Raw genomic sequence first — 26,087 nt, forward strand, 5'->3', positions numbered from 1 at the left:
TGATATACCAACTGGTGCCCTGCTAACAATCAAATGAGTTCAATCAACACACAGGAGACAGTAATCACATATCTAACTTACCTCCTGGACAACATCAACTACTGAAGCATAAAGGTGCACCTCACTGCCATCATAGCATACACAAGAGGGAAAGTATGCAAAAGCTTTTTTATAAGACTTGTTAAAAGGTTTTTAGAAGGATAAAAAAGAATTGCCCCACCTAGAGCAGCTCCAGTACCCACATGGAGTCTGAATACAGTGCTCACACAATCTGAAAGAAACACATAGTGATAGATTCCTTACCTTAGAATTACTCCCAGGCGTCAGACTGGATCTGGAAAGTTTTCGTCAGCAGTACCCATTATAAGGTGGTGTCGTGCTGCTCCGAGTCCTTCGTTGGCATCGTGGTTGCCGAGATGACATCTCGGCAGCTACTTTGACGCCGCCCTCGCGTGCTGACATCAGTTCTTTCTTTTTCCACGCCAGCAAGCGCAGTTCTGGAGAGAGTAGTACCCCAAGTCATTTTTTGACTGTCTTTTTGAGGCTTTTTGTCTCGGTTTTTTCGAGTCGACCGACTCCTGGTGTCGTAGGGATGTCCGATTTCAAGTCTTGCAGGGACTGTCATCGAATGATGGTGACGGACCCGCACTGCGTGTGTCTCTACTGCCTGGGGCACGACCACGACCCCAAGTCGTGCCCCGACTGCCGGGCCATGGCGCCGAAGACTTTGCGGAAGCGATCCCGAAAGTTGCTGGAAGTCTGGCAGTCAGCTCCACGCCGCTCAGCGTCCTAGTCCTGTGGGAGGTCGAGGGACCGGTCGTGGAGTTATCATCCTCATTCTTCTGGATCGCAGTCTTCGCACTCTGGGTCAGGTAAGGCAAAGCACAAGAGGTCTAAGAAGCGTCATTGCTCGATGACTTCCCCTCGACCATCATCGCGGCTGATGGTGCGGGTGGTGCCTCCCTTACAGCACCGGGAGATCCTACTGTGTCGCCGTCGGCCTACCCGCCCTTCCCGGGTCTGTCGGCGACTCCGGCCCAGCTGCAGGACTTTCTGTCAGCCATGGCCGCCTCTTTGGGCCGTCGGGCCCCGCGGGCCCGACTGGGGGTCCTCGATCTTCACTGTCGGTGGCTGTGGCATCACTGTTGGCTCCGGCCCCACAGAGCCCCCAAGGATCCAGGTCTGGATCCCGGTTGACCTCGTTACACCTCCACCGACCCCACCGGCACCACCTCCGACGTCGCCTGTGGCACCGTATGACGTCACCCCCGGTTTCAGCCCCAACATGGACACTAAGCCCGAACAGCGTTGCTCGACGCAGATTCCGACGCCGGTGTGGCCTTTCTACCCCTTTGTCCAGCCTCCTTATTTTCAGCCTGTACATCAGCCTGAGGAGGAAGGGGAGGACTGGGAGGGGTCCTCAGACCCCCTCACAGCTAAGTGTGAGCATGACCCAGACTGGGTAGAGGATCTGGGGGATGCCAGCGGTTTTGACACCTCTCCTGACCTTGGCATGCTCACCCCTCCTACCGTGGCTACGGAGGAGGGTGCAAGTTATCCACTGCTGCCTTTCAGTGAGGCACTTTCTGGTGTTCTTTTGGGCACTTGGTCCAAGCCCAACACAGGAGCTCCTGTGGATAAGAACATGGCCCGACGCCATCGCCCGGCCCCAGGCGACCCCATTTTCCTCTCCCAACACCCCACCCCATAGAACTTGGTTGTCCAAGCCTCAACGACCCAGAGTGTATTCTCTACCGCACTCCCGGATAGGGAATCCAAGAGACTGGAACAATTTGGGAAGAAGATTTTTTCTTCTGCCAGTTCAGGGCTGCGGTCTGTGAACACTGCATGCCTCTTGGGCCGTTACTCCCACTCTGTGTGGGATACGGTGGCGCAAGTGCTGCCTCAGTGTCCGAAGGAGGCGCGGACAGTGTTCTCGAAGGGTATTGCTGAGGGGAGAGATGCAGCCAAGTTCACAATACGATGTGGCCTTGACACCGCCGACTCGCTGGGCAGAGCGATTTTCACGACGGTGGCACTCCGCCACCACACCTGGCTGAGGACTACTGGCTTCTCGGGGGATGTCCACCCTGATAGACATGCCCTCTGATGGCGTTCGCCTTTTTGGCAACAAGGCAGATAGCGCGTTGGAGTGTTTTAAGAACTCACGGACTACAGCCAAGTCCTTGGGTCTGTCGGCCACTCGACCTCTGCTTTTCGCTCCTTTCGTGGCCACGGAAGGGGCGCCCCAGCACGTTAGCTTCAGAGCCACAGGCTACAGCAACAACAGTCTCAGCATGGCCGCGGACGCGGGAACCGCAGAGGCGGTTCAGGGGGCCAGCGGGCGGGACAGTCCACTTCCACGCCGGCCACTACTGCCCCAAAACCTTCCTAGTTCGGTCTTTCAGGCCCATCAAATGCCAGTGGGTGGCAGGATTCGCCATTACCTCCCCCATTGGCGAACCATCACTTCGAACAGGTGGGTATTAGGCATAGTCCAGAGGGGCTACCCCCTCCCCTTAGAGACTACCCCTCCAGCCATGCCACTCCAGCATGTCGGGGGATCACTTGGCACTTCAACAGGAAGTCGCGGCCTTCTTGGCCAAGGGGGACATAGAGCGCGTTCCTGCGCCAGAAGTAGGACGTGGTTGTTATTCCCACTACTTTCTGGTGCCCAAGAAGGACAAGGGCCTGCGTCCTATCATGGACCTCAGGGACGTCAGTCGCTTCCTCCGGAAGGAGAAGTTTAAGATGCTAACTCTGGCTCAGGTCTTGTCTGCTCTCGACCCTGGAGACTGGATGGTGGCGTTGGACTTAGAAGGACGCATATTTCCACATTCCCTTCCTGCCGGCGTTACCTGCGGTTCACGGTAGGCCATGAGCACTTTCAGTTTATCTTGCTCCCCTTTGACCTTACCACCGCCCCTCTGGTGTTGCAGCTCATCTGCGCAGATCAGGGATTCGAGTCTTTCCCTATCTCGACGACTGGTTGTAGAAGGCAGGCTCGCCCCAGGCAGTCGTTTCCCACCTCCAGACTACGGCCGCCGACCTGCATTTACTGGGGTTCGCCCATCAATGTGCTGAAGTCGCACCTGATTCCCTCTCAGAAGCTCCTCTTCATCGGAGCGGTTCTGGACATGACGCAGTTTCTGACCTATCCTCCTGAACAGCGAGTCCAGGATGTTCAGGCTATGATTCCGATCTTTCGGCCTTATTCTGTGTTTCGGTCAGGATGACCCTGAGGCTTCTGGGTCTCATGGCCTCCTGCTGGTCACTCATGCCAGATGGCATATGCGGGCTCTGCAGTGGGACCTGAAGTTCCAGTGGGCGCAGCATCAGGGGAACCTGTCCGATTACGTCCAGATCTTGGAGGGCACTGCACAGCAGTTGCAGTGGTGGCACATGAACCGACTATGGGTCCAGGGCAAATCCCTCTCCCTTCCCCAACCGGAGCACTCAGTGGTGACGGATGCGTACCTCCTGGGATGCGGGGGCCACATGGGAGAGGTGAAGATCAGAGGCTCCATATCCACCTTCTGGAGCTTTGGGCGATCCGACTTACACTGAAGGCATTCCTTCCCTCTGTCAAAGGGAAAATGGTGCAGGTGTTCACGGACAAGACCACCGCCATGTGGTACTGCAACAAACAGGGCGGGGTGGGGTCGTGGACCCTATGTCAGGAGGCTCTGCGCCTCTGGACATGGCTGAAACAGCAGGGCATTTCCCTGGTGGTTCGACACCTGGCAGGTTCACTGAACGCCAGGGTGGACAAACTCAGCCGCAGGTGCATGATGGATCACGGATGGCGTCTTCACTTGGATGTGGCGCAAGGTCTCTTTCAACAGTGGGGAGAGCCTTGGTCAGATCTGTTCGCCACCGAAGAGAACCCACAATGTCAGCAGTTCTGCGTGTTGGAATTTCCAAGGTGGCACTCGATAGGCAACGCTTTTTGTCGCTAGTGGAGTTGCGGTCTGTTGTACGCCTTTCTGCCTATACCACTTCTACCTAGTGCTGAAGATCAGGTGGGACCGGGCCCAAGACATTCTTGTGGCCCTGGACTGGGCTCGAAGAGTATGATATCCCGAGCTACTCAGCAGCAGGGAACGGTCCTCCCCGAACCTGTCCAGCCTCCACCTCTTTGCGTGGCGGCACTTGATTCCTTTTGACTTGCCTCCTGAAATCTGTGATGTCCTTTTGCAGCCAGGCGTCCCTCCACTATGTTGGTATATACCTGCAGGTGGAACAAATTTGTAGCATGGTGAACAGCAAAGGCTGTAGATCCTTTTTCTGACCCTCTTTCAGAAGTTCTTCTGTTTCTTCTTTCTTAGGCCCAGCAGGGCTCAGCTCTGGGCACCATCAGGGGCTACCTTACTGCATTTACAGCCGTTCTCAGGCTCCCCGATCAGCCCTCTCTTTTCAAGTCCCCTATTGTTAATAGATTTCTCAAAGGCATTACTCATCTTTTCCCTCCTATTCCTTACGTAATACCTCAGTGGAACTTGAATCTAGTTCTTACATATCTAATGTGTTCTCCCTTTGTGCCTCTGCACAAATGTCCTCTTTGTCTGCTGACCTTGAAGACTGCTTTCCTGGTTGCCATCACCTCTGCCTAGTTTCTGAGACCTTATGGCTCCCCCACTACGAACTCTGAGGAACATTTATTTGACCTGGGGCTAGTTGCCTAGATCAGATACTGAGGTGGCGGCGCAATGGGACCGTCCTCAAGGCACTAGTCAGGTGACCACCTGTACAACTGTCACTTAATGATGGTTTGCTCTCATTAAATTTGGACGGGGATTCTCGTTTGGATACCTGCCCCGGGGAGGGGGAGTTGGGATTGTTACTACAGTTGGGGGTTTTTAAGGGGATCCAGGCATGTCACGGGTCGACAATTTTTTAACAGATGCCATGGGGGGGGGAGGTGTTTTAGAGGTCACACATGTTGGTTTCGCCAATGGGACCCCCATTAGGATTTGCTTGTCTATGCTGGAATGTGAGGGGAATGCACTCCATGACCCGACGTCATAAAATACACTCCTACTTAGTACGCAGAGGCATCTAAATTGCATTCCTTCAGGAAACACTTGCTGGCACAAGAAGGGAAGGCATAACAAGGTCGATGGAGGGGTCAGGCATATTACACTACCTACTCCGCTTTTGCGAGAGGAGTTCTGATATGGGTTAGTGCCGGTGTTCCATTCCAGTGTACATCACAGCTGACTGACCCGGACGGTAGATATGTGGTGGTGTCGGGGAGGCTAGACGGTCAAGACCTTACCCTAGGAAGTATTTAAGCACCAAACACAGACCAGCCAGCCTTCTTTGCTCATTTATCTGGGAAATTGGTGACCGTCCTCACAGGCTCGAATATACTGGGGGGCGACTTCAACTGCACTTCCGACATCACATTGGACCACTCACACCCCCCCGCCCTTCCTAATGCACCCACACACAAATTGGCAGAGGCCCGCCGTAGTTGGCAACAGAAATGGAGCTTAATATACACTTGGCGGGCGCAACACCCTGACACCCGCGATTACTCATACTTTTCTGCCCTTCACGAGTTGCATGTCAGACTAGACGCCATTTTAAGTTTGCCTGCTGTTCATGAGGGGATTCAGTGCAGCGAATACCGTGCATGCGCATTTGTGAGGAAGAAGCTAGCGAGGAATCGGGAAGATGGAGCCCAGGGACGCGGCAGCTAAGGTAAGTAATTTTCTTTATTTTTAACTTTCTAAGTAATTTTAAAATGAGGGCGGGAGGGAGGCAGGTGGCGGGCAACTCTGCTCCGCCGTGGCGTGTACGTAGTCTGCCTGCTACGCCTACTTTGCGAAGCGCGAAGTAGGCAGCACTACGCACACTCCGCGGGCGGAGGGGAGCACTGCGCCCACCCTTAATTACCACCCGTATTCACAGTGCCTTCCAAGTCCACAGACGACTCAGTATTGGTGTCCTCCGCTCTGGCAAGCAGAAATGACATGTTAAGCTCCCAGAAATTCTTTGGTCTATTCCTGGGGGGGAAGGAGTACGCTAAAAGTCTGTTTGTGTGCTACAATAAAGCATATCGTGCGACCGTTGTGCCATTGTGGGCAAGAGTCCTCTCGACCAACACATTGCAACACGCCGCTTAGCTATGAGTAGTCCCATATCCACTTATCTACGTATTGGCTTAGGCAGTTGTTTAGAATAGCCTAACAGAGCCAAGAGTGGGTCTGGAGTTAGCACTGTCTCTACAATTTCCCCAATTCCCGAAAAATAGACTCCCAGAATTTGCACACCCCTGGGCATTGCCACGCAAGATGGATAAAATCCGCTGGTTGCGCTCTACATCTCTCACAAGCTGAGGTATCCCTTAACCCATATCTTTGTAATCTCTCTGGGGTGTAATACACTCTATTAACAAACTTGAAGTGTATTAATCTGTGTCTGCTGTGCAGGCAAATATGTTGAGTTCTGGTGCAACAGTAAGTCCACGTGGCGTCATCAATAGTTTGTTGCAAATCCCGTTGCCAGGCTAACTGAGCACTAGTGAACTGGTGCGCTCTATGGGACATTGCTAATTTATATATATTAGTAACCATTTTGCGGGGCAATTTAGCTCTAATTATATACAACAATTCCAATACATCAGGAGGTTCTTGAAGTTCGTCTCCTAGGATGCCCCCCATCGCCCTCTGCACTCTATGGAATTGAAACCATTGTAACATATTGCTAGAAACCGCTGGGTCCTCTACCTCCTCCCAAGACCTAGCTGTGCCATCTATAAATAAATCTCCTGCTCTCAGTATGTTCAATGATTGTAACCCGCGAACTACCCCTTTTATCTCTACACGGGGCCAGCCAGAGAGTCCATTCAATGGGCATGGCCGGGGAATATAGCAACGCCCCAGCCTGTAATTGCAACATGGTATGCCATGCATGTCGGGTTGAGTTGACAGTCCAATATCCCCGTCCTACGATCCACAGGTTCAAAAAGTGTGGCTGGGAGAGGGAGGGGTTCCGCAAAAAGTTTCTCCATACGAATAAATGGAATTTCAGGTGAGCCATGCATCCAATAGTTTGCTAGAACCCCCTGCGCCACTCTATAATACAAATTTAAATCTGATGCACCTAACCCCCCCAAATGATATGGTTGTGTAAGGGTCTGCCAACTCACCCTCTCCTGCTTGCTGGCCCAGGCCAATTTGATTAGTAATGTGTTGACTCTCTGAAAGAAAGAGCAGGGTAAAACCAAGGGTATGTTGGTAAAAAGAAACAAAAAACGCGGCAGAACTACCATCTTCATGATTGATATTCTACCAAGTAAGGACAGTGGCAATCTGATCCAAGTTTCAACGTCATCCTCTAGTCTGCTGACTGTGGTGCCATAGTTTTTTCTGAACACAGTCTCCGGGTACGTGTGAATACGGATACCAAGATATCTAATCGCTTCAGTGAACCATTGCAGAGGGTAATCTGGCTCAAAGGGGTGTGTGACTGTGTTGCAGGGATTCTGCTTATGCACAGAACTATGCGCAGGAAACCAGGACCTCGGAGAATTGTGGTGTACCAGAAACTCCCCTCAGAACTAAGAACCCCTATCCGACTAGCTTAGTGTCACATTCGTTATCCGAGATTTGGCTCGGCGGTCCCAATGTATAGACAACCCAGAACAAGCGACTTAGATACTCTCAGGAGTGGTGGGAACCCAAAATACCCGTTGGTAGCTATATATCAGTCCACAACAGAATAACAAAGACACGGTAAAAGTTTAGAGTTTATTTTATAAACCTCGCGTCCTAAGATGCAGTACTTTGGCTAACACAAGCAGACAAATGGTTAGGATCAGCACCATCAGCATTGTTACAATACCATAGAAAATGAAAGGAGCAATCATAATAATAATGACCGTGGAACACAACCACCCTCCTTTCTCTAGCATTTAATAAGGTATTATTAGACTAATAGAAGGTCTCTTAGGCTTGCATGGGGAACCCCATACCTTATAGATCAGCTTAATGGAATCACATCACAGGATCAGCTAGGCTCTTCCTGCTTCAGCTCTTCGTTTCGAATGTAACAGAAAACATGCTACTCTGTAATATTAAAGGGCTCGTCTTTCAGGTATTGGCAGCTGTATGTATGTTATGTCTAAAAAGTGGAACGATCAACCTGAACACAACAACCTGCCCCGTCTAGTGACCCAGACTCGTTCCTTACACGGTGTACAGACCAAGGTCACTGCTCGCTGTTAAAGATGTTAAACAACAGACGGTTCTCATGTGAAGCAAAGTCGAGTCAGCAGTTCTCGAATGAATAACATGTAACAACAGTGTTGCGTGCAAAAGCAGCAGAAGCAGCAAGCTGGCTTTCTAACAGCCATCGAGGTTATGCTAACTTAGCGTTGTACATAGGGCGCGGTTAACCCACACTACAACTGGGGTAAGCGGGAAAATTATTGATTTGGACCAATTGACACGCAGGCCCGAAAGTGCACCGTAATTGTACAACTTCCCGTAGTACTGAGAAGAGGTTGTTTTCTGGCTCGCGGACATATAATAAAGTGTGATCAGCGTAGGTAGAAACAATGATCTTATAAGTTGGGTCGCAGACACCTTTGTGGCTGTGGTATTCCCTTAAAGTGCACGCAAGGGGTTCAGCCACCAAGGCGTATAAGATTGGGGACAGCGGACAGCCCTGCCTCGTCCCTCTATTGATCGTGATAGATTCGGTTACTAAGTCGCCTATTTTGATACGAGCCGCAGGAGAGTTATATAATACCCCAATCAATTGAAGGAAGACGGAGCCCAGTCCCATCCTGGTTAAGACATGTCGCATGAAGGGCCATTTTACAGAATCGAAGGCCTTCTCCATGTCGAGGAAAACCGCGATCGCCCTAGAGTCTGGATTGGTATGTTGAATGGCACCAAACACCGTGCGGAGATTGTAGGTAAGGTTCCTATCCGGAATAAATCCCGCCTGTTCAGGGGCTATCCATACTGGCGCCAGAGGTACGAGCCGGTTAGCAAGAATCTTAGCAAACAACTTAGTATCCCCTTTAGCAGGGATAGAGGACGATATGAGCCACACTCGTCCAATGGCTTACCCGGCTTAGGAATAGCTACGATTATCGGCTCTCTCATCGTCGGTGGCACGGTGCCCGACACACACATCATCAAAAAGTGTTCAATGGGTCGCATAAGAAATTCATGGTGAGAAATAGTGAGAAATGGTCATTGAATATGCTCTAGATGGTGAAGTATTTCTGCCTCCGATCCGGATGATCGTGCCGAGTACAATTCCGACTAGAATTGCCTGAACCTGTCTGCCATTTCCACCTCTTCCGTTAAAATCTCACCTTCGGCCGACTTAAGTTCTGAGACCTGCGTTCTACCACGTTTGGTCTTCAATATTCGTGCTAAGACAGAACCCAGCCAATCCCCTTCACCGTACACTCGGGCCGTGGCGTATTTACCTAAATGTTTAACTTCACTGTCCGCTGCGTCCTGATATTCGCCCAGTAGCTCTCTTATTTCACACATGATAGCCTCATCATTACTCTCCAACTGGCGCAGTTCTAGGGTGACCAGTTTACGCTCAAGATCCACCATTCTCTGTTGGATAAAGCGCAGTACACCCGAGTTTTGCCATGGCCACCCCACGGATGTAGACCTTAATGGTCTCCCAGACCACCTGAAAGCTATCCACGGAGCCCACATTTACCATAAAGAAAGTGTCAATGGCTTCAGCTATGCCTTCTTTAAAGACAGGGTCCAATAGGGAATAGGGTGGAAACCGCCAGGTGAACGGCGGAACAGTCTTCCTTGGTACGTTCAGTACCAGCAGTCAGGGAGAATGATCTGATAGTGTACGAGGGAGTATCTTGCATTCCCGAGTGTAACACAAAAGAGGGGAAGAAATCAACCAATAATCTATACGAGTGTGCAAATTATGATAAGCTGAGAAATGCGTGAAACCCCGTTTGTCCGGGTACCTTGTTCTCCAAACATCACACAGATCCATGCCCAACAACACACTCCAGTGCCTTGGCTGCCGCCGAAGGGCGCCTCGACAGTCCCCCCCGATCTGTCTAAATCCGGGTTTCTAACCAGGTTAAATTCCACCCCCCGCCCCCTCCCCTCACCCCCCAGGAAGCGCGAATCCGGGTACCTATAGAGAGTGCTAGCAAGCTTATTATAAAGCTCCGGGCAATCATAATTAGGGCCATAGTTATTTACAACAATTAAATCCGCTCCTTTCCCTTGACACCTGGAGAGTACAAAACGACCATCGCCGTCTGATTCTATTTGTACCATTGTAATAGCCTACCTGGGGTTTACCCATGTCAGCACCCCTCTAGCATGCGTAGTGAATCCTGATGCGTTAATGTTGCCTAGCAGACCTCTGCTACGCAGCAATGAACTGGACAGGGGCAGATGCGTTTCCTGTAGCAGGGCTACATCAATATTATGCCCGTGTAGATAATTCAGCACCTTGGGTAACTTCCGGTGGTCGTTAAGCCCCCGTTCATTACATGTAAGAGCTTGCAATGTACCTAGGGTCTCTAATGTGTGTTCCTCACCGTGTCCCGCCACCATGTGGAATGTAGCGCATTATGTATCCCGACCCACACCACAAAAAACTGGAACTCACATCTTGCACATTTAGACGCAAAGCTACATATAACTTTAACAATTTCCCCTTCAGCAGTCCACCCCCCACCCACAACAGACCTCCCCAACATGGTCGTGGTTCATCCCTTTAAACAATCGAACCCACCACCCTCCACCCACCCAAAAACCAAATGTTCACTCCCTTGTGTGCTGCACCCGAGAGCGGATGTTGCTCGCTCTTCAATATACAACTGTAAAAGCACTGTAAATAGTTCACCCCCTCGCATCCTCTCTGAAGGAATGTACAGTCTCACAGACCAAATAAATGTAGACCTTAACTTTCAAACTCCACAAGCCAGGCCATAGATCCCCTTCGCTCAAGTCACATAAGTTTGCAAAACCATGTCTACGACTGATAGAAATTCCATCATGCTCGTTACCAAGCCTGCGCACTCCCCCCCCACCCGCCTCCCCCCGGCTTCCCCTAACATTGAGCAGCAACCAACCCGGTGGACCCTCTTCCGCGTCATGAGGCGCTTGGTTTAGTGCTCCAGAATTCCCCCCCCCCCCCCCCCCTCTTCCCCACCAGACAATTCAAGGAGCCATACCCCCTTACCGACATCATCCTGATCAGTCACTTGTCCACCCGCATAACCACATCCTGCATGCCGGAAGTCCATACTTATCATCTATTTGCAGTGAGCTCCAGCAGTCCTGATCGTCAAGTGAACCCCCAGACGCCTCAGTTACCAGTTGTCGCTCCGGACTATGGCGCCGCTCCTTGGTCCAGCCTTTTAGGGCCTTTTGTAAGGCTTTAGGATCTGTGAAGATATGGGAACGACCCTGTCTATTGACCCGGAGTTTCGCAGGGTACAGCATAGCGTAGTCAATGCCCAAGTCGCAAAGTTGCTTTTTCATGGGAACAAACTGGTGACGAGCTTCTTGCACCCGAATAGTGAAATCTGGGAACAAAAATATTTCAGAGCCTTCGTACTGCAAAGAGCGTTTCTCCCTCGCCAATCTCAGTGCTGTATCCCTGTCCTGGTAGTTGAGTAGTTATGCGCTGATCGGACGAGGCGGTGCTCCCGGAGATGGGCGTGGCCCTAGAAAGTGGTGCGCTCTCTCTACCACGAACATGGTAGAAAAAACCCCTTCACCCAGCAGCTTGAAAAGCAGTTTTTCAACAAAGTGTTCCATGTTTCCAGTGGGTGTGGTCTCAGGCAGACCAATGATTCTGAGGTTACAGCGACGGGAACGTGCTTCCAAGTCCTGTGTTTTGTCTTGGAGAATTCGCAGGACTCTCCCCAGTTGCTTTTGCTCTGTGTCTAATTTGGTATGCGCTTCCTCCACCTCCGTTAGTCTCCGCTCGGACATGTCCAATCGTTCCACATGTTTGTCTAAGGGCTCCGCCCTTCTGTCCATGTGGTAGGCTAGGGCATTTATCTTAGTGCCCAAAGAGTTGATTCCACTTTGCAAGCTTTTCTCCATTGCTGCCAGCATCTTGCGTATATCTGGACTGAGGTCTTCTGGCGTGGTGCTACTCTGCATCTGCTCCGCACCCTCCGTAGAGGCGTCCTGCGATTTCAACTGTTTCTGTTCGAAAGTGCTTGGACTGTGCCCTGTCCACCTTACCCATGCTGCCTTTCAGTGGGACTTACCAAGCAGGGTACCACAACACAGCAGGCCCAAGATCTCTCAATCCAGGTGCTGCTGAAGGACTCTTCCCCCCTCCCCTCCTCCCCCTAACACCCCCCCCAAATCCACCGAGCCGTATCACAGGCGGGCGCAGTCCAAGGCGGTGCCCCCTACAGAGTGATACTGGTTTCTTGCGCCCCCCTGCGGCTGTCAGCCTGCACGTCAGTATAACAGGGCACAAAGTTGCTCCTCGATCCAGGCAGCAGATGAAGAACTATCTGAAAGTGTCCCAGCCTTTAGCAACCATCCAGTTCGGCGCTGCGGTATTACAGGAAGCCCAGCTGAACTTCACTCCACTGTAGGCCTCAACACTGCAGAAGGTCACAAGGGACCACGATGGACCACACCCAGGGGCAGAAGCGGAGTACAACCGCCACCACTAAGTTCCGTGAGGCACTCTGCACTTTCTCAGCCCCAGCACACCAGCGCAGGGTCCATGCTCCAGCGCAGCCGCTCCTGGGCAGTCAGATCTATGCCGAGCCTCCGTGGCAAGCCCCGCTGGTCTCACCCCGTCTGACTTTCCCTAGAGGGGGGTCCACGCAGGCATCCACGCTCTGGGCCAGTGTTCATGGGTCCTGTCCGCCGCCTGCAGCAGCGCTCTGCCGGAGCGCTGCGCACGAAACACACACGGACAGCAGGCTAGCAGTTACTGGGGGACAGGGGGGGACAAGTCTCCCGACCCCCTAAGTCCGCACCTTAAACTGCTCAGGGCTCCAGTCGAAGGCAGCACACCCCGTTGGCTCTGGGGCAACCTCCTGGGCTCCGAGGGAGGAGGAAGCGTGGATTCCCAGTTGAAGTGCGCATGTCGCCTTCTGCTTCCCGCCAGGGATCGGACAGCCAGTCCCGGCATCTCGTTCCTCCCCCGCCGCACTCCTTACTCTTTTCAAGCGACAAGACGCACCTCGGCGTCGACGCGTTGAAGACGGGTTGGGGGGGGGGCTCAATTCACGGACACTGCCCTGGAGGGCGAGACCGCGATCCTGCGCACCACTCAAGTCGCTCGTCGTGTACCCGCCACAGCCGCTGCAACGCACCACAGCTCGGGGATCCTGGCCTAACGAGGCCTGTGACGTGCGGATCGGCTATCTCCGCTTGTAGCGATCAGAGCCGGAGTCCAGTCATCCCGCCCGATCCGACGTTCAGAACTCTGCTTTGGCAGTATAGGGCACTGGGAAACTGTCAGATTCCTGATGAAGAGTGCAACGATGGTACGAAGCTCAAGGCTCTTCCCCCACCCCCCCCCCATATTATTTTGAAACCTTGCTGATCTGGATCCCGACAAAATTCTTCAAACAACTCTGTTCCATGATTTCGGCCTACATCTGAGGAACAGGCAGAAGACAGGTGGCGCTCAGTACGCTCATGCGACTGACAACGGAGAGTGGGCTGGCGGTCCCAGATTTTGAGACCTACTACCTGGCAGCGCAATTCCAGTGGTTCACACAGCAGTGGGTGGCAGACGCCACCAGGAGGGGGGATGACAAGCACAGAGAGGACATTAGGATCCCCATCATTGCTGTTCCGTATTGTTCTGTGTAGAACTTTGCCACATGGAGGTAACTGGTGACGATTGGGGTTGTGGGCAGAGCAGGGGCTCACTTGCATGGGATACGTTTATGAGGAGGGTGCCATGATCCCGTTTCATGAGCTACAAGCCCTGTATGGTATATCTGGAGGGGATTTTCTACAATATACGGCCCTCACTGCAGCTATTAGAAAACACTGGGGTGAAGGGCTGACTGAGCCGCAGACTTCCCTGGGATGTCAGTATGTGGTGATGGCGGCTGGCACATTTAAGGCGTTGGCGCATGACGCTAGAAACTTTGCTCCCCCTTACTGACCTCAAGACCAAGTGGGAGACTGTCATTGGGAAAGACATCCCAGACAAGGCATGGGGGATGAAAGTGGAGAGAGCCTGGAAGAGCACTAGAAATGCACAGTTCCAACTAGTACACTTCCATATATTGCACAGGGCGTATCTCACCCCGGAAAAGTTCCACAAATATTTCCTGACCCAGACAGCGACCTGCCCGAGATGCAACGCAGATAATGCAGACTTCAAGCATATGTTACGGGACTGCTCGTTACTTGATAGTTACTGGGAGGAGATTGCGTCAATTCTTTCAAACCTCACTGACAGGGGAATCAACCCGACCATGGCACAATGCATCTTGCACTGGTTTCCACACATATCCAAGAACAAAATTACTAGCAAATTCATCGACTTGGGCCTATTACTAGCCAAGCAAAACGTCACCACACTGGAAAGCTACACAAGGTCCCACTATAGGAAGGTGGAAAGCAGAATTCATAAATTGGGCTGAATGTGAGGGAGTGATCCGGCTGCAGTTAGCGCATCAGGCCGGGAGTGATAAGGCTCTGGAAGGGGCGAGAGTATGGGAAGCGCTGGTTGCTGCACTCATAGCTCCTGAAGAGATAGATGATAGTGACCCCATAGACGCCCCTGGCGAGGATGCAGTATAACATGCGAATTGTCCTCTGATCCCCACGACCTGCCACCTTGGATACGGGTATGGTCCTAGACAACGTCGTTGGATCACCACACCCGAAGCCATGCCCCCATTCCGACACGTCCAATTGACATGGGCTTCGACCCATTGGCCCCTTTTGCTACCTCAACTTAGTGACACGCCTGGGGGGTGGGAAGATTGGGGAGGGCGGGGTTTAGTTTGGGATAAGGTTTTGTAATAAATGCATGTTCGAGGCATATGAGCTGCAGATCACACACTTGGGATAGTAGATCGCCATCTGGTGTTGGGCTCGGATGCTTGCAGGTTGTTGTTGTCTTCGGAAGAAGTCTTTAGTCACGAGATAGGTGACTCCTCCCTTGGACTACAGTGCTCATGGGCATCCACTCCATCCTCAGATTGTTTTTTTCCGCCATTTGGTTCGGATGAAACTTTTCCACTCCGGTTGAAAATCTCAAATACAAGCTTAGCGAAGCGAAAAAACTTCTAGCAACTACATCGAAGCACCTTCACTTGACATCGAATTCATCGGCTCGATTCCGGACGTCGACGCGGGCGGTTGGGCCTATCCACGCCGTGAGGCCTACGGCTCATGGAAAGGACGGCGTTTAAAAAATGGCTCCAGTGTGAAGCAAAATTTCCGCACAGTGACCATCACAAAGTCTGCAACCTGTGCCTATCACCGGAACACGACGAAGCCAGCTGTCCAGCCTGCGCAGCGTTTCGATCCAAAAAGACCATTCGGGATCGAAGAGCTCAACGCCATATCATGGCACACAAACCAGCCCCGGAACCAGAAAACATCTTTGATGAGAGTCCCGATGTCCCGGAAGAAGATTCCGAGGAACTTCAAATCTTCTCAGAAGCAGACGACCCCATTACTCCTGGGCAACGCGTGAGTACCACTGCCCCTGCCCCAACCCCTCCAAAACCAAAGGCATTGGTCAAGACTTCGCCAGCTGGCCTCAGTCGAGACTGAAAACACCCTTCAGAAGCCCCACCTCCGGGCTCGGCTCCGAAGTAACATAAGCCTTCCGGTGGCTCGGGCCCGAGCAAGCCGCATGTAATGGTACCCCCGGCACCTTCAGCATCGAAGACAAAAGACCCCTCGGCACTGAAATCAGATCCGACACCCTCTGCACCGAAAACATCGAGGCCCATAGATAAACCGGCACCGAAACTTCTCAAGCCGAAAGACTTAACTTCGGCACCGAAACCTTCATCTGCACCGAAACCTTCATCGGCACCAAAACCACCGGCTAAGGACTATAATACACCTCCTAAAGCCAAAGACTCGACCGATCAACCGAAACCTCGATCGGCACCGAAATAATCGGCGCCAAAATCTGTTCCTGAAGAACGAGAACTTTTCCATCCAGATCCAACACAATAAAGGACCTATATTAATCCAAAGACTGGATATGTCACTGCAGTGCCATATAAGAAACGGAAACTGGACACAACACCTGCCCCAGTTCCTATAAGAAAAGACTCGGCAACATCACCTATTCCTCCTTCCTCTCCCATACGACCTTCTACCCCACCCCCTCCGCCTATACCACCCTTACCCCTACCATCTCCATCACATACATCACCTCCACAGGCTGATGATGATGACCTAGGGGGAGGGGGTGATCCTGGTGATCCTAATGATCCGTTCACGGATCCAGATACCGCACCATTGGATGATTGGGCATACCCTCTACCAGATATGCCTGACCCTACACCATATCCCTCCAAACCATCACCTCCAGATGACCACCTGGGGTTTGGACAACTAGTAAACAGGGCAGCACTTTACCATGGCGTCACCATGCACTCCGATGCACCCGGGGAAGATTTTCTCTTAGACACATTTGAACAGTCTCAGAAAACAGTACAAATTCTACCTATGATTAAAGGGGTCACAAAACACACCACAGAAGTATTTAAAGACCCCGTCCGTGCCAGGGTGCTTAACCCAAGAATTGAGAAAAAATATAGACCTGCCCCAGAAGATCCTTGTTGCATCAAATCTCCCTCTAGATTCTTTGGTCATTTCCAATACTCAGCCAACCATTTAACCAAGAACAGTTATTTGGGCAAGCAGTAGACACTGCACTCGAAAAAATGAAAAAAGACACCGAGACTGCTAAGTCCATGGGAGCATTGCAGTCTCCACAACCACGCGGCTCCTTTCAGCGCTCCTTCTACAGAGGAGCCTCCAAGACTATGGGAGCAGTCACCTCCTCTACCTTCAAAACCTCTCAACAAACATCCCCCAGCAGAGGATATTTTAGAGGAGGATATAGAGGAAACAACATCAAGGGACGAGGTCGAGGCAATACCAACACTCGTACCTCCCCCGCCACAAAACAGTGACTTTCCTCCACTCTCCCCAGACCATTCCACTCCAGTCGGGGGAAGACTCAAACAGTTCCTACCTGTCTGGAACTCCATCACAACAGACAAGTGGATAAGACAAATTATCCAGTATGGTTACTGCCTGGAACTCACCACTACCCCCCCCCTTCCCCCCCCCCCCCCCCCCCCCCCCCACACACACACACATACCACCCAAGCAGCGTTCCATGTCACCAGACCATCTTACGCTCCTCAAACAAGAGGGTCTCTCATTGCTTCAAAAACACGTAATAGAACCATTTCCCTTACAACATCAGGGTACAGGGGTATACTCACTGTACTTCCTAATCCCCAAAAAGGACGGGACTCTAAGACCAATACTCGACCTCAGACCCCTAAATCTGTATATAAACTCAGATCATTTCCATATGATCACTCTTCCACAAGTGCTCCCACTACTGCAACAAGGCGATTTCCTTGCCACACTAGATCTCAAGGACGCTTATTTTCACATTCCCATACATCCTGCTCACAGGAAGTACCTAAGGTTTATGGTGGACGGACAACACTATCAGTTTACAGTCCTTCCATTCGGGGTGACAACTGCGCCCAGAGTATTCACCAAATGTCTAGCAGTTGTAGCAGCGCATCTCAGAAGACAACAAATTCATGTCTTCCCGTATCTAGACGACTGGCTAATAAAAGCCAACTCATTCAACAAATGCGTTCTACACACTCACCAAACTATTCAACTCTTACACAGCTTGGGATTCACAATAAACTACCCCAAATCTCATCTCCAACCCTCCCACATACATCAATATCTGGGAGCCACCATAAATACCTCCAAAGCCCTAGCATATCCCAGCCCAGCCAATATACAAGCTCTGTTCGCAAAATTTCAAACCCAACACTCTCTTCCAGCAAGAGTGTTCATGCAACTCATAGGCATGATGGCGTCATGCATCTTCATTGTGCCTTATGCAAGACTACAAATGCGTCCCTTGCAAGAGTGTCTAGCACGTCAGTAGAATCAGGCTCACGGACAACTAACTGATCTGGTGTTGGTGGACAGCCGCTCACATCGCTCTCTAAAATGGTGGAACTCCATAAACCTGTCTAAAGGGCGGCCGTTCCTCGAGCCTCTTCCACAAATAGTGCTAACAACGGACGCATCACTCACAGGATGGGGAGCCCATCTCCTAGGACACACCACTCAGGGCAAATGGACCACTCAACAGAAAGTGCTCCATATCAATTACCAGGAAATACTGGCAATATTCCTAGCACTAAAATCATTCCAAATACATCTCCAGAACAAAACTGTCCTCATCCGTACGGACAACATGACAGCCATGTATTATATACAAAAACAAGGAGGCACACATTCTCTCCAGCTGTCCCAGCTCGCACAGAACATTTGGAGATGGGCCGTTCCCCAGAACATATACCTACTGGCAGAACACCTTCCAGGGGTTCACAATCAGATTGCCGACCTGTTAAGTCGTCAGACTAAACAGATCCACGAATGGGAATTACATCCACAAGTCCTACCCCCCTTCTTCCAACAATGGGGCCAACCAGACATAGATCTGTTCGCCACACGCAAAAACGCAAAATGCCCAACCTTCGCCGCCAGGTTTCCCCACCCACAGTCGAAGGGCAATGCGATATGGATGAACTGGTCAGGCAGATTTGCGTATGCTTTTCCGCCTCTCTCACTCATTCCATTCGTGGTACGCAAGCTCCAGCAACAGTCTCTCAAACTGATCCTAGTAGCTCCCACATGGACACGCCAGCCCTGGTTCACAACACTGCTAGAACTCTCTCTAGTTCCACACCAAAAACCTCGCCTCTCCCCGTCCTTATTAACCCAGAACCATGGAGAAATCAGACACCCAGATCCAGGACAACTGAATCTAGCGATCTGGCTCCTGAAGTCCTAGAGTTCGGTTACCTCAACCTACCACCAGACTGCATAAATATTATAAAAGATGCCAGACGACCTACCACTAGAGCCTGCTACACTGCAAAATGGAAAAGATTTGCCATTTACTGCACTAACAATGATATACGCCCACTGGATGCATCCATCCAGAACATCATTTGCTACTTACTACACTTGCAAAGATGTAATTTAGCGTACTCATCCATACGTCTCCACCTAGCAGCATTAGCAGCCTACTTACAAAATTGACAACACTTTTCACTATTTAGAGTACCTGCGATTAAAGCCTTCATGGAACACCTTAAGAGAATTATTCCGCCCAGATTACCACCCTCTCCAGTGTGGAATCTAAACATTGTTCTTACAAGGCTCATGGGACCCCCATTTGAACCTATGCATAAATGCGAACTGCAGTTCCTCACATGGAAAGTGGCTTTCCTTATTGCTATCACATCCCTTAAAAGGGTAAGTGAAATCCAGACTTTAACCATACAAGAACCATTCCTACAATTACACCGCAACAAAGTGGTTCTTACAACAAATCCGAAATTCCTGCCAAAAGTTATATCTCCGTTCCATTTTAACCAATTAGTTGAGCTACCAGTGTTCTTCCCAAATCCGGACTCAGTAGCTGAAAGAGCTCTTCATACCTTCGACGTTAAAGGAGCCCTGCTTTACTACATTGACCAAACCAAATCATTCCGCAAAACCAAACAATTGTTTGTTGCTTTCTCTCCACCACATAAAGGCAACCCCATTTCCAAATCCGGGATAGCCAGGTGGATAGTTAAATGTATCCAAATATGCTACCACAAGGCTAAATGCACACTATCAGTTCCCCCTAGAGCGCATTCCACACGCAAAATAGGGGCTGTCATGGCATTCTTAGGAAACATTCCCTTAGAAGATATTTGTAAGGCAGCCACATGGTCTACAACACACACCTTCACTAAACACTACTGTGTTGACGTGCAAGCAAAACAACATGCTTCTGTAGGTCAGGCTGTCCTTAAAACCTTATTCCAAACTGCTGCAACCGATACAGGTGACCACCGCTAGGGGAGACACTGCTATATAGTCTATCCTAAGTGTGTGATCTGCAGCTCATATGCCTCGAACGGAATATGCTACTTACCAGTATGCATCTGTTCTTGGCATGTAGAGCTGCAGAGCCACACACGCCCGCCCACCTCCCTGGGACCTGTATCTGTTCCAGCATCGTCTTACTTAGACATTACACATGGACATCTCTCTCTTTTTACAAACTCCATCATTTCCCATCATGGCGAAAAACTATCTGAGGATGGAGTGGATGCCCATGCACACTGTAGTCCAAGGGAGGAGTCACCTATCTCGTGACCAAAGACTTCTCCCGAAGACTACAACAACCTGCAAGCATCCGAGCCCAACACCAGATGGCGATCTACTATCCTAAGTGTGTGGCTCTGCAGCTCTACATGCCAAGAACAGATGCATACCGGTAAGTAGCATATTCCTTATTCACTGAGCAGTTTGCATAATTTGACTGATGGGATGGCTTGGACACTTAAGTTTGCCATCTGATTTCAATGTCATGCCTGTAGCTTTGTCTTCCACTGAGAGGTGTCCCCGGACCTCTGACTGTTTTTGTGCAAATCAATAAAAATCTGTTTTAAAAAAAAAAATGTAGTCTGGCAAACAGTGTGGTGGGGGGGTACTGCAACAGAAACCCAGCTTCTCACAACATAACATTGTGAAACTCCACAATAAACAAGTGATAAATTCACTCTAATATCTAATATATAAATATTGTACATTTTTTTTTTTGTGGAGCATTATAATTAACCTTATGTTCTGTAATTGCAAACACTGAGGTGTTGTCTGTGTTTAAAAAATAAATCCCATTTAAATATGGAACTAGTTGAGTATTCTTATATTGCAAGGAATGTGAGATTTATATGTAGCCCGATCATTGCATTCATTTAAAAGTTTCAAGCTGACTCGGTCACTAATGATTAAGCTAACACTCTTGATGAGGTTTTTAATGGTCTTACTGTGGCTTATGTTATTGAGCTGTAATTGGTTAAAGACGTTCCTGGTCATAATGCGTTTTTGTCAGCAAGAAAGATAACTTAGTAACTGATTTGTTTTTTGATTTTCATCCAGGAAGAATTGTCCGGCTTTCATCAAGTTGAAATTGGGTCGACAGAAAGACAGGCTTGTGGTTGCCGAAAGCAGCTTCCAGCACAGCCATGATTCTTTAAATACAGATGATTCTCCCGCCCCGAAGAGGAGCAGGCTATCTGCTCATGTTGGCCTGCCCGCATATATTGCAAACAACATCTCCAGGAAGTTTTTGGAGCCTGCAGATTTAGAGCGTCTTTTACGTTTTCGTTCCAGCGCTTTTGAAGACCGCACACAAGTCCTCTCTGAATTACAATCGCTCTTCATTTCAGACCCGAAGGCAAGGATCAAGCTAGTGTTCGTGGAAGACAAGTTTCTGGTGAAGAGCATCTTCGTAATGACATCTGGCATGCAGGACATTGCCCGTATCTTTTCTGGTCACCTCTATGTAGACTTTTTCCCTGATTTTAGCCCTGGCTTTGATCTGTACACTGTCTTTTGTGATGGAGAAAGTTCTGGGTGGCATGTATGTGGCCACTGCATTGCAAAGAAAAACCTGTTGGATATTTTAAGATTTATTATGGTGTCCATTTTTCAGACAATACCGTGCATGAGTAGCATGGTGGAACGTGTAACTGTGCATCCAGGGATTCAGGTGCCAGGGTGTCTGGAGGCTCTTCTGCCCCGTGCTGTAATCCATTACTGCGTGCCTTCCCTCTTGGAATTTCTTCAACTCAAAATCACCGCTTGCGATGTCGCCCTAGAAGCCCAGGTTAAAAGCTGCCTTACTGTTCTCACGCATACAAAATTGGCAGATGTCTATGAGAAATGCTTGAGTGACCTAAAGGTCCTTTGTCCAGCAGAGGTGATCCAGTATTACACAGAGACATGGCACCCACTCAGAAACCAGTGGCTCCAGCGAGGTGAGATTACTGAGGAGGCAGAGAAATACATCTGTGCCTTTGTGAAGTTCAAGCACCAAGCATTCATAGCACAGATGGGCCCTGCGCCCTCACTACACCAGTGCCTTCACGTTGTCCTGAACTATGAACATAAAATGCAAAAGAGCATGAATGACCCTCTTCAACCAGAGAAGACGGATACTGTGGATTCTTACTACAGAAAAGAGATGGATACAGCTGAGCATGTTAAACATCAAAAGGTGAACATGCATGGTCCTCCTTAGCTTCTTTCTCCCAAGAAACTGTTGAGTCATTTTTCCCAGGTTACCTTATATCAATGCCATTCCTCGTTTATTGGATACAGTACAATGGTAGCAGATGACCTGTCTTGCTACAACAGTGAATTTTGAGCTGAATTGGACTTTTAATTTTGTAATGTTGAGGTTGTTTTCATGTTGTGTCCTACGATTCAAGAATGTGGGAATATTGTGAAACCGTTGACTATTTTAATAATAGTGACCTTGCGTGATATGTACCACAAACTGATCATTTTCAGGAGCTTCACTTATAACTGTCTTAATTACATTTCCTATTAGTACTTCTATCATTGTTCTCTGTTCAGTGGATGCTTAAGTTGTTTCTACTGGGAGTCCATACTGTGACCCATAAGTCTAGATGCAGCAATTAGTCCACAAAGTATTGCTCCTAAATTCCAATTCCATCTGTTGCTAAAACTAGATTGTATTTCATTGTCCATATGCTTAATGAGCAGAGACACGAGCAAAGACAAAATGTTGCCATTTCATCAAGATTTGATTACTCAAACTCAGATCATGATCTGATTAGATGCGCAGCATATGCACTATATGGTGGTTTTAGTAATTTGAATAAATATTTGAAAAGAACATCACGATTTAAGTGCTTTGCCCAATCTTTGTGGATGTTTTAACTGTTGAAATAGTGTGCTGAAGTTCAGGTAGGTCAGGATTGGCATTTTTTGTCAAAATGGCTAGAAACTGGAAAGGGGTGTAGCGAGTGAGGACTCGAATGAAGTATACAGTCAGTAATGTTTTAAACTAAAATTGCTTTCCGATCACATTTGCTGCTTCTTAGGTGGTCGATATCAAGACTGTTACCGTAGGGTTTGGTTGAAGAGATTTGTTATCAAATATGGAAAATTCGTGACATCACTTTTGAATGGGAAGTTAATAAGGGTGGTATTGGGGACATTTCTACGGTCCAGGGAAAATGAACTCTGGACCAGTTTGTGAATTAGTTTAGCAGTTAACTGCCTAATCCTGACCGTGCTTCAGAAATAGTCAAAGTTATCTTTTACTTAACCCCAATTCTCCCATGCTGGCAGTATTTATGACATTTCACTGATGTACTTTTCTTTCAGATCCGAACAGAGAAACAGCTGTTCTGCCCAGCTGAAACCTTTTTTAGAAGTATATAGTGCTTATTTTACTGTCATTATAATTTGGATATTTGTAGAGCACAATTAAGCAACATGAAGGATAATTCTGATATGATTTACAAGGGTATAGAGGACATAAACTAATTCGAAAGGTAAGGGCTACTAATTCTCGATTAGAGGTTGTATTTGAATTCCATGGACTGCGAATCATCATGGTCTATTTTAAAGGAGAAATTCCTAGTCTCTGTTTAGCACTTCTCTGGCCCTGAGTTGATATGAGTGGTGAAGGATTATGCTGACTGGGTCCTTTCTCCTTTTTTCAATTAGTTTTCCTGGAATACTCATATTGGCATCAGCAAATTGTGTCTGGGATGAGTAGCCCAGCTATCAGCCATAGTTCTTAACCCAGTAGTTTTATCATAATTAAGGCTCTCAGTTTTCTGTTTTTACTGATTTTTACAAATAAATACAGACTGAAAGCAATGTGTTTCCTGTCTGTATTTATTTTTAAAAGTGGAAAAATAATGAAAATTGTGATCCTGATGAGTGACTTGCCATGTTGTCTTTTGTGAATTCCAAGTGAACAGATGAGCATATAGATAGCATGGCGAGTTAGAAAATAGGTAAAGATATCTTTAAATATGGCACATGTTAAACTATATTTGTAATAAATTGCTAATATTTCCCTGTGGGCGTAGTGTTTTGATGTATTTGGCCACTGAATTTGCTAAAACGCGATAGGCATCAAAGTGTGAGTGAATGTTTATCAGTTAAATACATGTTGAAATGTAACATTTTTGACTCCACTTATTTGTAAACCACAAAATAAATATAGTTAAATACTAAGATGGCCCAAAAATAAATATGGATAAATACAGACAGAAATGTAAAAAAAAAAAAAAAAACACCTATAAAACCGGGAGCACTAATCATAATCCTTGGCTCCAAGCAAAAAAAAAATAAACCTAACAAGGCACCCTTCCGTGCATACAGAATGAATTGTCTTAAAAAACCCAAATTATGAATAACACCAACACCAGCCCAGTAAGCTAGGTATAGTATTAAACACGAACACTGATTTGAATCACTAGCTGTCCCTAATCAAATGAGCATAGTACAATAAATACAGAAAGGAAATGGATGAATGATGAAATAACTAAACTATCCCATATGTTTTCCCACATCATTTTTAGGATTCAAGGAATTAGCTGTTATTAGATTAATTGTGAGCACTTGCCTGCAAGGGTGTTCAGCAGTTTCCCTTGGCTCTCTACCATTAAATTTAATGCACCTGTAGCCTTCATGACACAGATGCTGAATTATGAGAGACAGAGTAGCAGCTAGTTGGCTAAAGTCGCACACAACTACATTAGCATCAAGATTTAACAGTTGCAATTGCTTAACCCTAGTTTTTCATGCCAAATCTTACTGATCTGGTACACATGTGCATATATGGATATGGTCTGCCTTAATTGTGCTGTACCTCGAACAGTGGTGTATAATACACCTTGAAATTCTGGGGAAACAGGGATATGATATTTAATGTGTAATATGAGAAAACATGTATTATGATATTTCACACTTACAAAAGTAGCATGACTAAGAAGAATAAGGGGAAGAGAATCAGAATATAGTTCTGACCCAGTAGTGACATCTATACTATTTATCAGTTCTGAATGCCAATCCTTCTCATTAGAGTGCAACTTAGACCAGACCGAGGAGGCAAATTCCGTATTATTTAAGGGATCAAAGAAATGATGCAGGGGCTTTTATATGTACTTCAGCGTATATTGGCAAAAAAAAGCTTTCTTTCGTTTTAGTGTATTGTATCGGGAGGAAAAGTTGCTTGTAACACAGTAAAAACGAAGATGGCTATCGTATTTGGGCTTAACATTGCTTACCCTGTGAAATCTTTTTAAATTGTTTTAAAAACTGGTGAACTTTAATGGATTTTAAGAGCACAGAAATCCGTATTTGCCCATATTGCCATACGATGGCCTTGTCTTGGATTGAGAATGTGCCTCTGATTAACCCAGCTAGCATGGCATCTATTTCAGAGTGACTTCTAGTAAAAATAAAGTCAGTGAGCTAGTTATTAGGTTCATTAGGCATGATTAAGGCCTCCACCATACAAGGTGTGGAATTGACACCTCTGAGTACAGTTGAGTACCTGGCAGCCCAAAATAATGGCTAAATTCCCTGACCGGAAAGTTCTGCAAACACCAGCCAGCTTACTTTTTGGGGAGGTGGGATACTAGACGCTTAGCTTAGTTATCCCTAGTCACCTTGTTACGTAATTTAATATAAAGATATCTATTTTTTTCACAGTTAGTTACCTCCAACTTTGTGTTTTCATTTTATAAAATACGAACTTCACCCTTGTTCTGGTTTCTGTATGTTCCAGTGAGTTTCAGTATTATGAATCTTGTATCTAAAAGGCCCAAAAGCTGTGCAGTTGTGTAAAACGTGGGTAAGATTCTACTGAATCTTTCACAGTTAGTAGGTGATCGGGATGAAGCTGAACCTTTAACACGCCTAATCTTAATAGCAGCCATGTTATCCTATTATCCTCCTTTAGGGGTATGTAATGGTTCCATA

At 48.3% G+C, this 26,087-nt stretch overlaps 1 protein-coding gene across 3 annotated transcripts in view; it reads left to right on the forward strand.

The window, feature by feature from the left end:
* LOC146809783 (uncharacterized) overlaps positions 1–26,087 on the forward strand; it is a 728,115-nt gene that overhangs the window by 89,699 nt on the left and 612,329 nt on the right. For all 3 annotated transcript variants that reach the window (XM_085616628.1, XM_085616630.1, XM_085616629.1), the window contains exon 8: positions 21,213–22,332. In XM_085616628.1, coding sequence (XP_085472754.1) covers positions 21,213–22,332 — 1,120 coding nt within the window. The remainder of the gene's footprint in view (positions 1–21,212; positions 22,333–26,087) is intronic.

Source organism: Triturus cristatus, chromosome 7, assembly GCF_964204655.1.
Source record: "Triturus cristatus chromosome 7, aTriCri1.1, whole genome shotgun sequence".
NCBI lineage: Eukaryota > Metazoa > Chordata > Amphibia > Caudata > Salamandridae > Triturus > Triturus cristatus.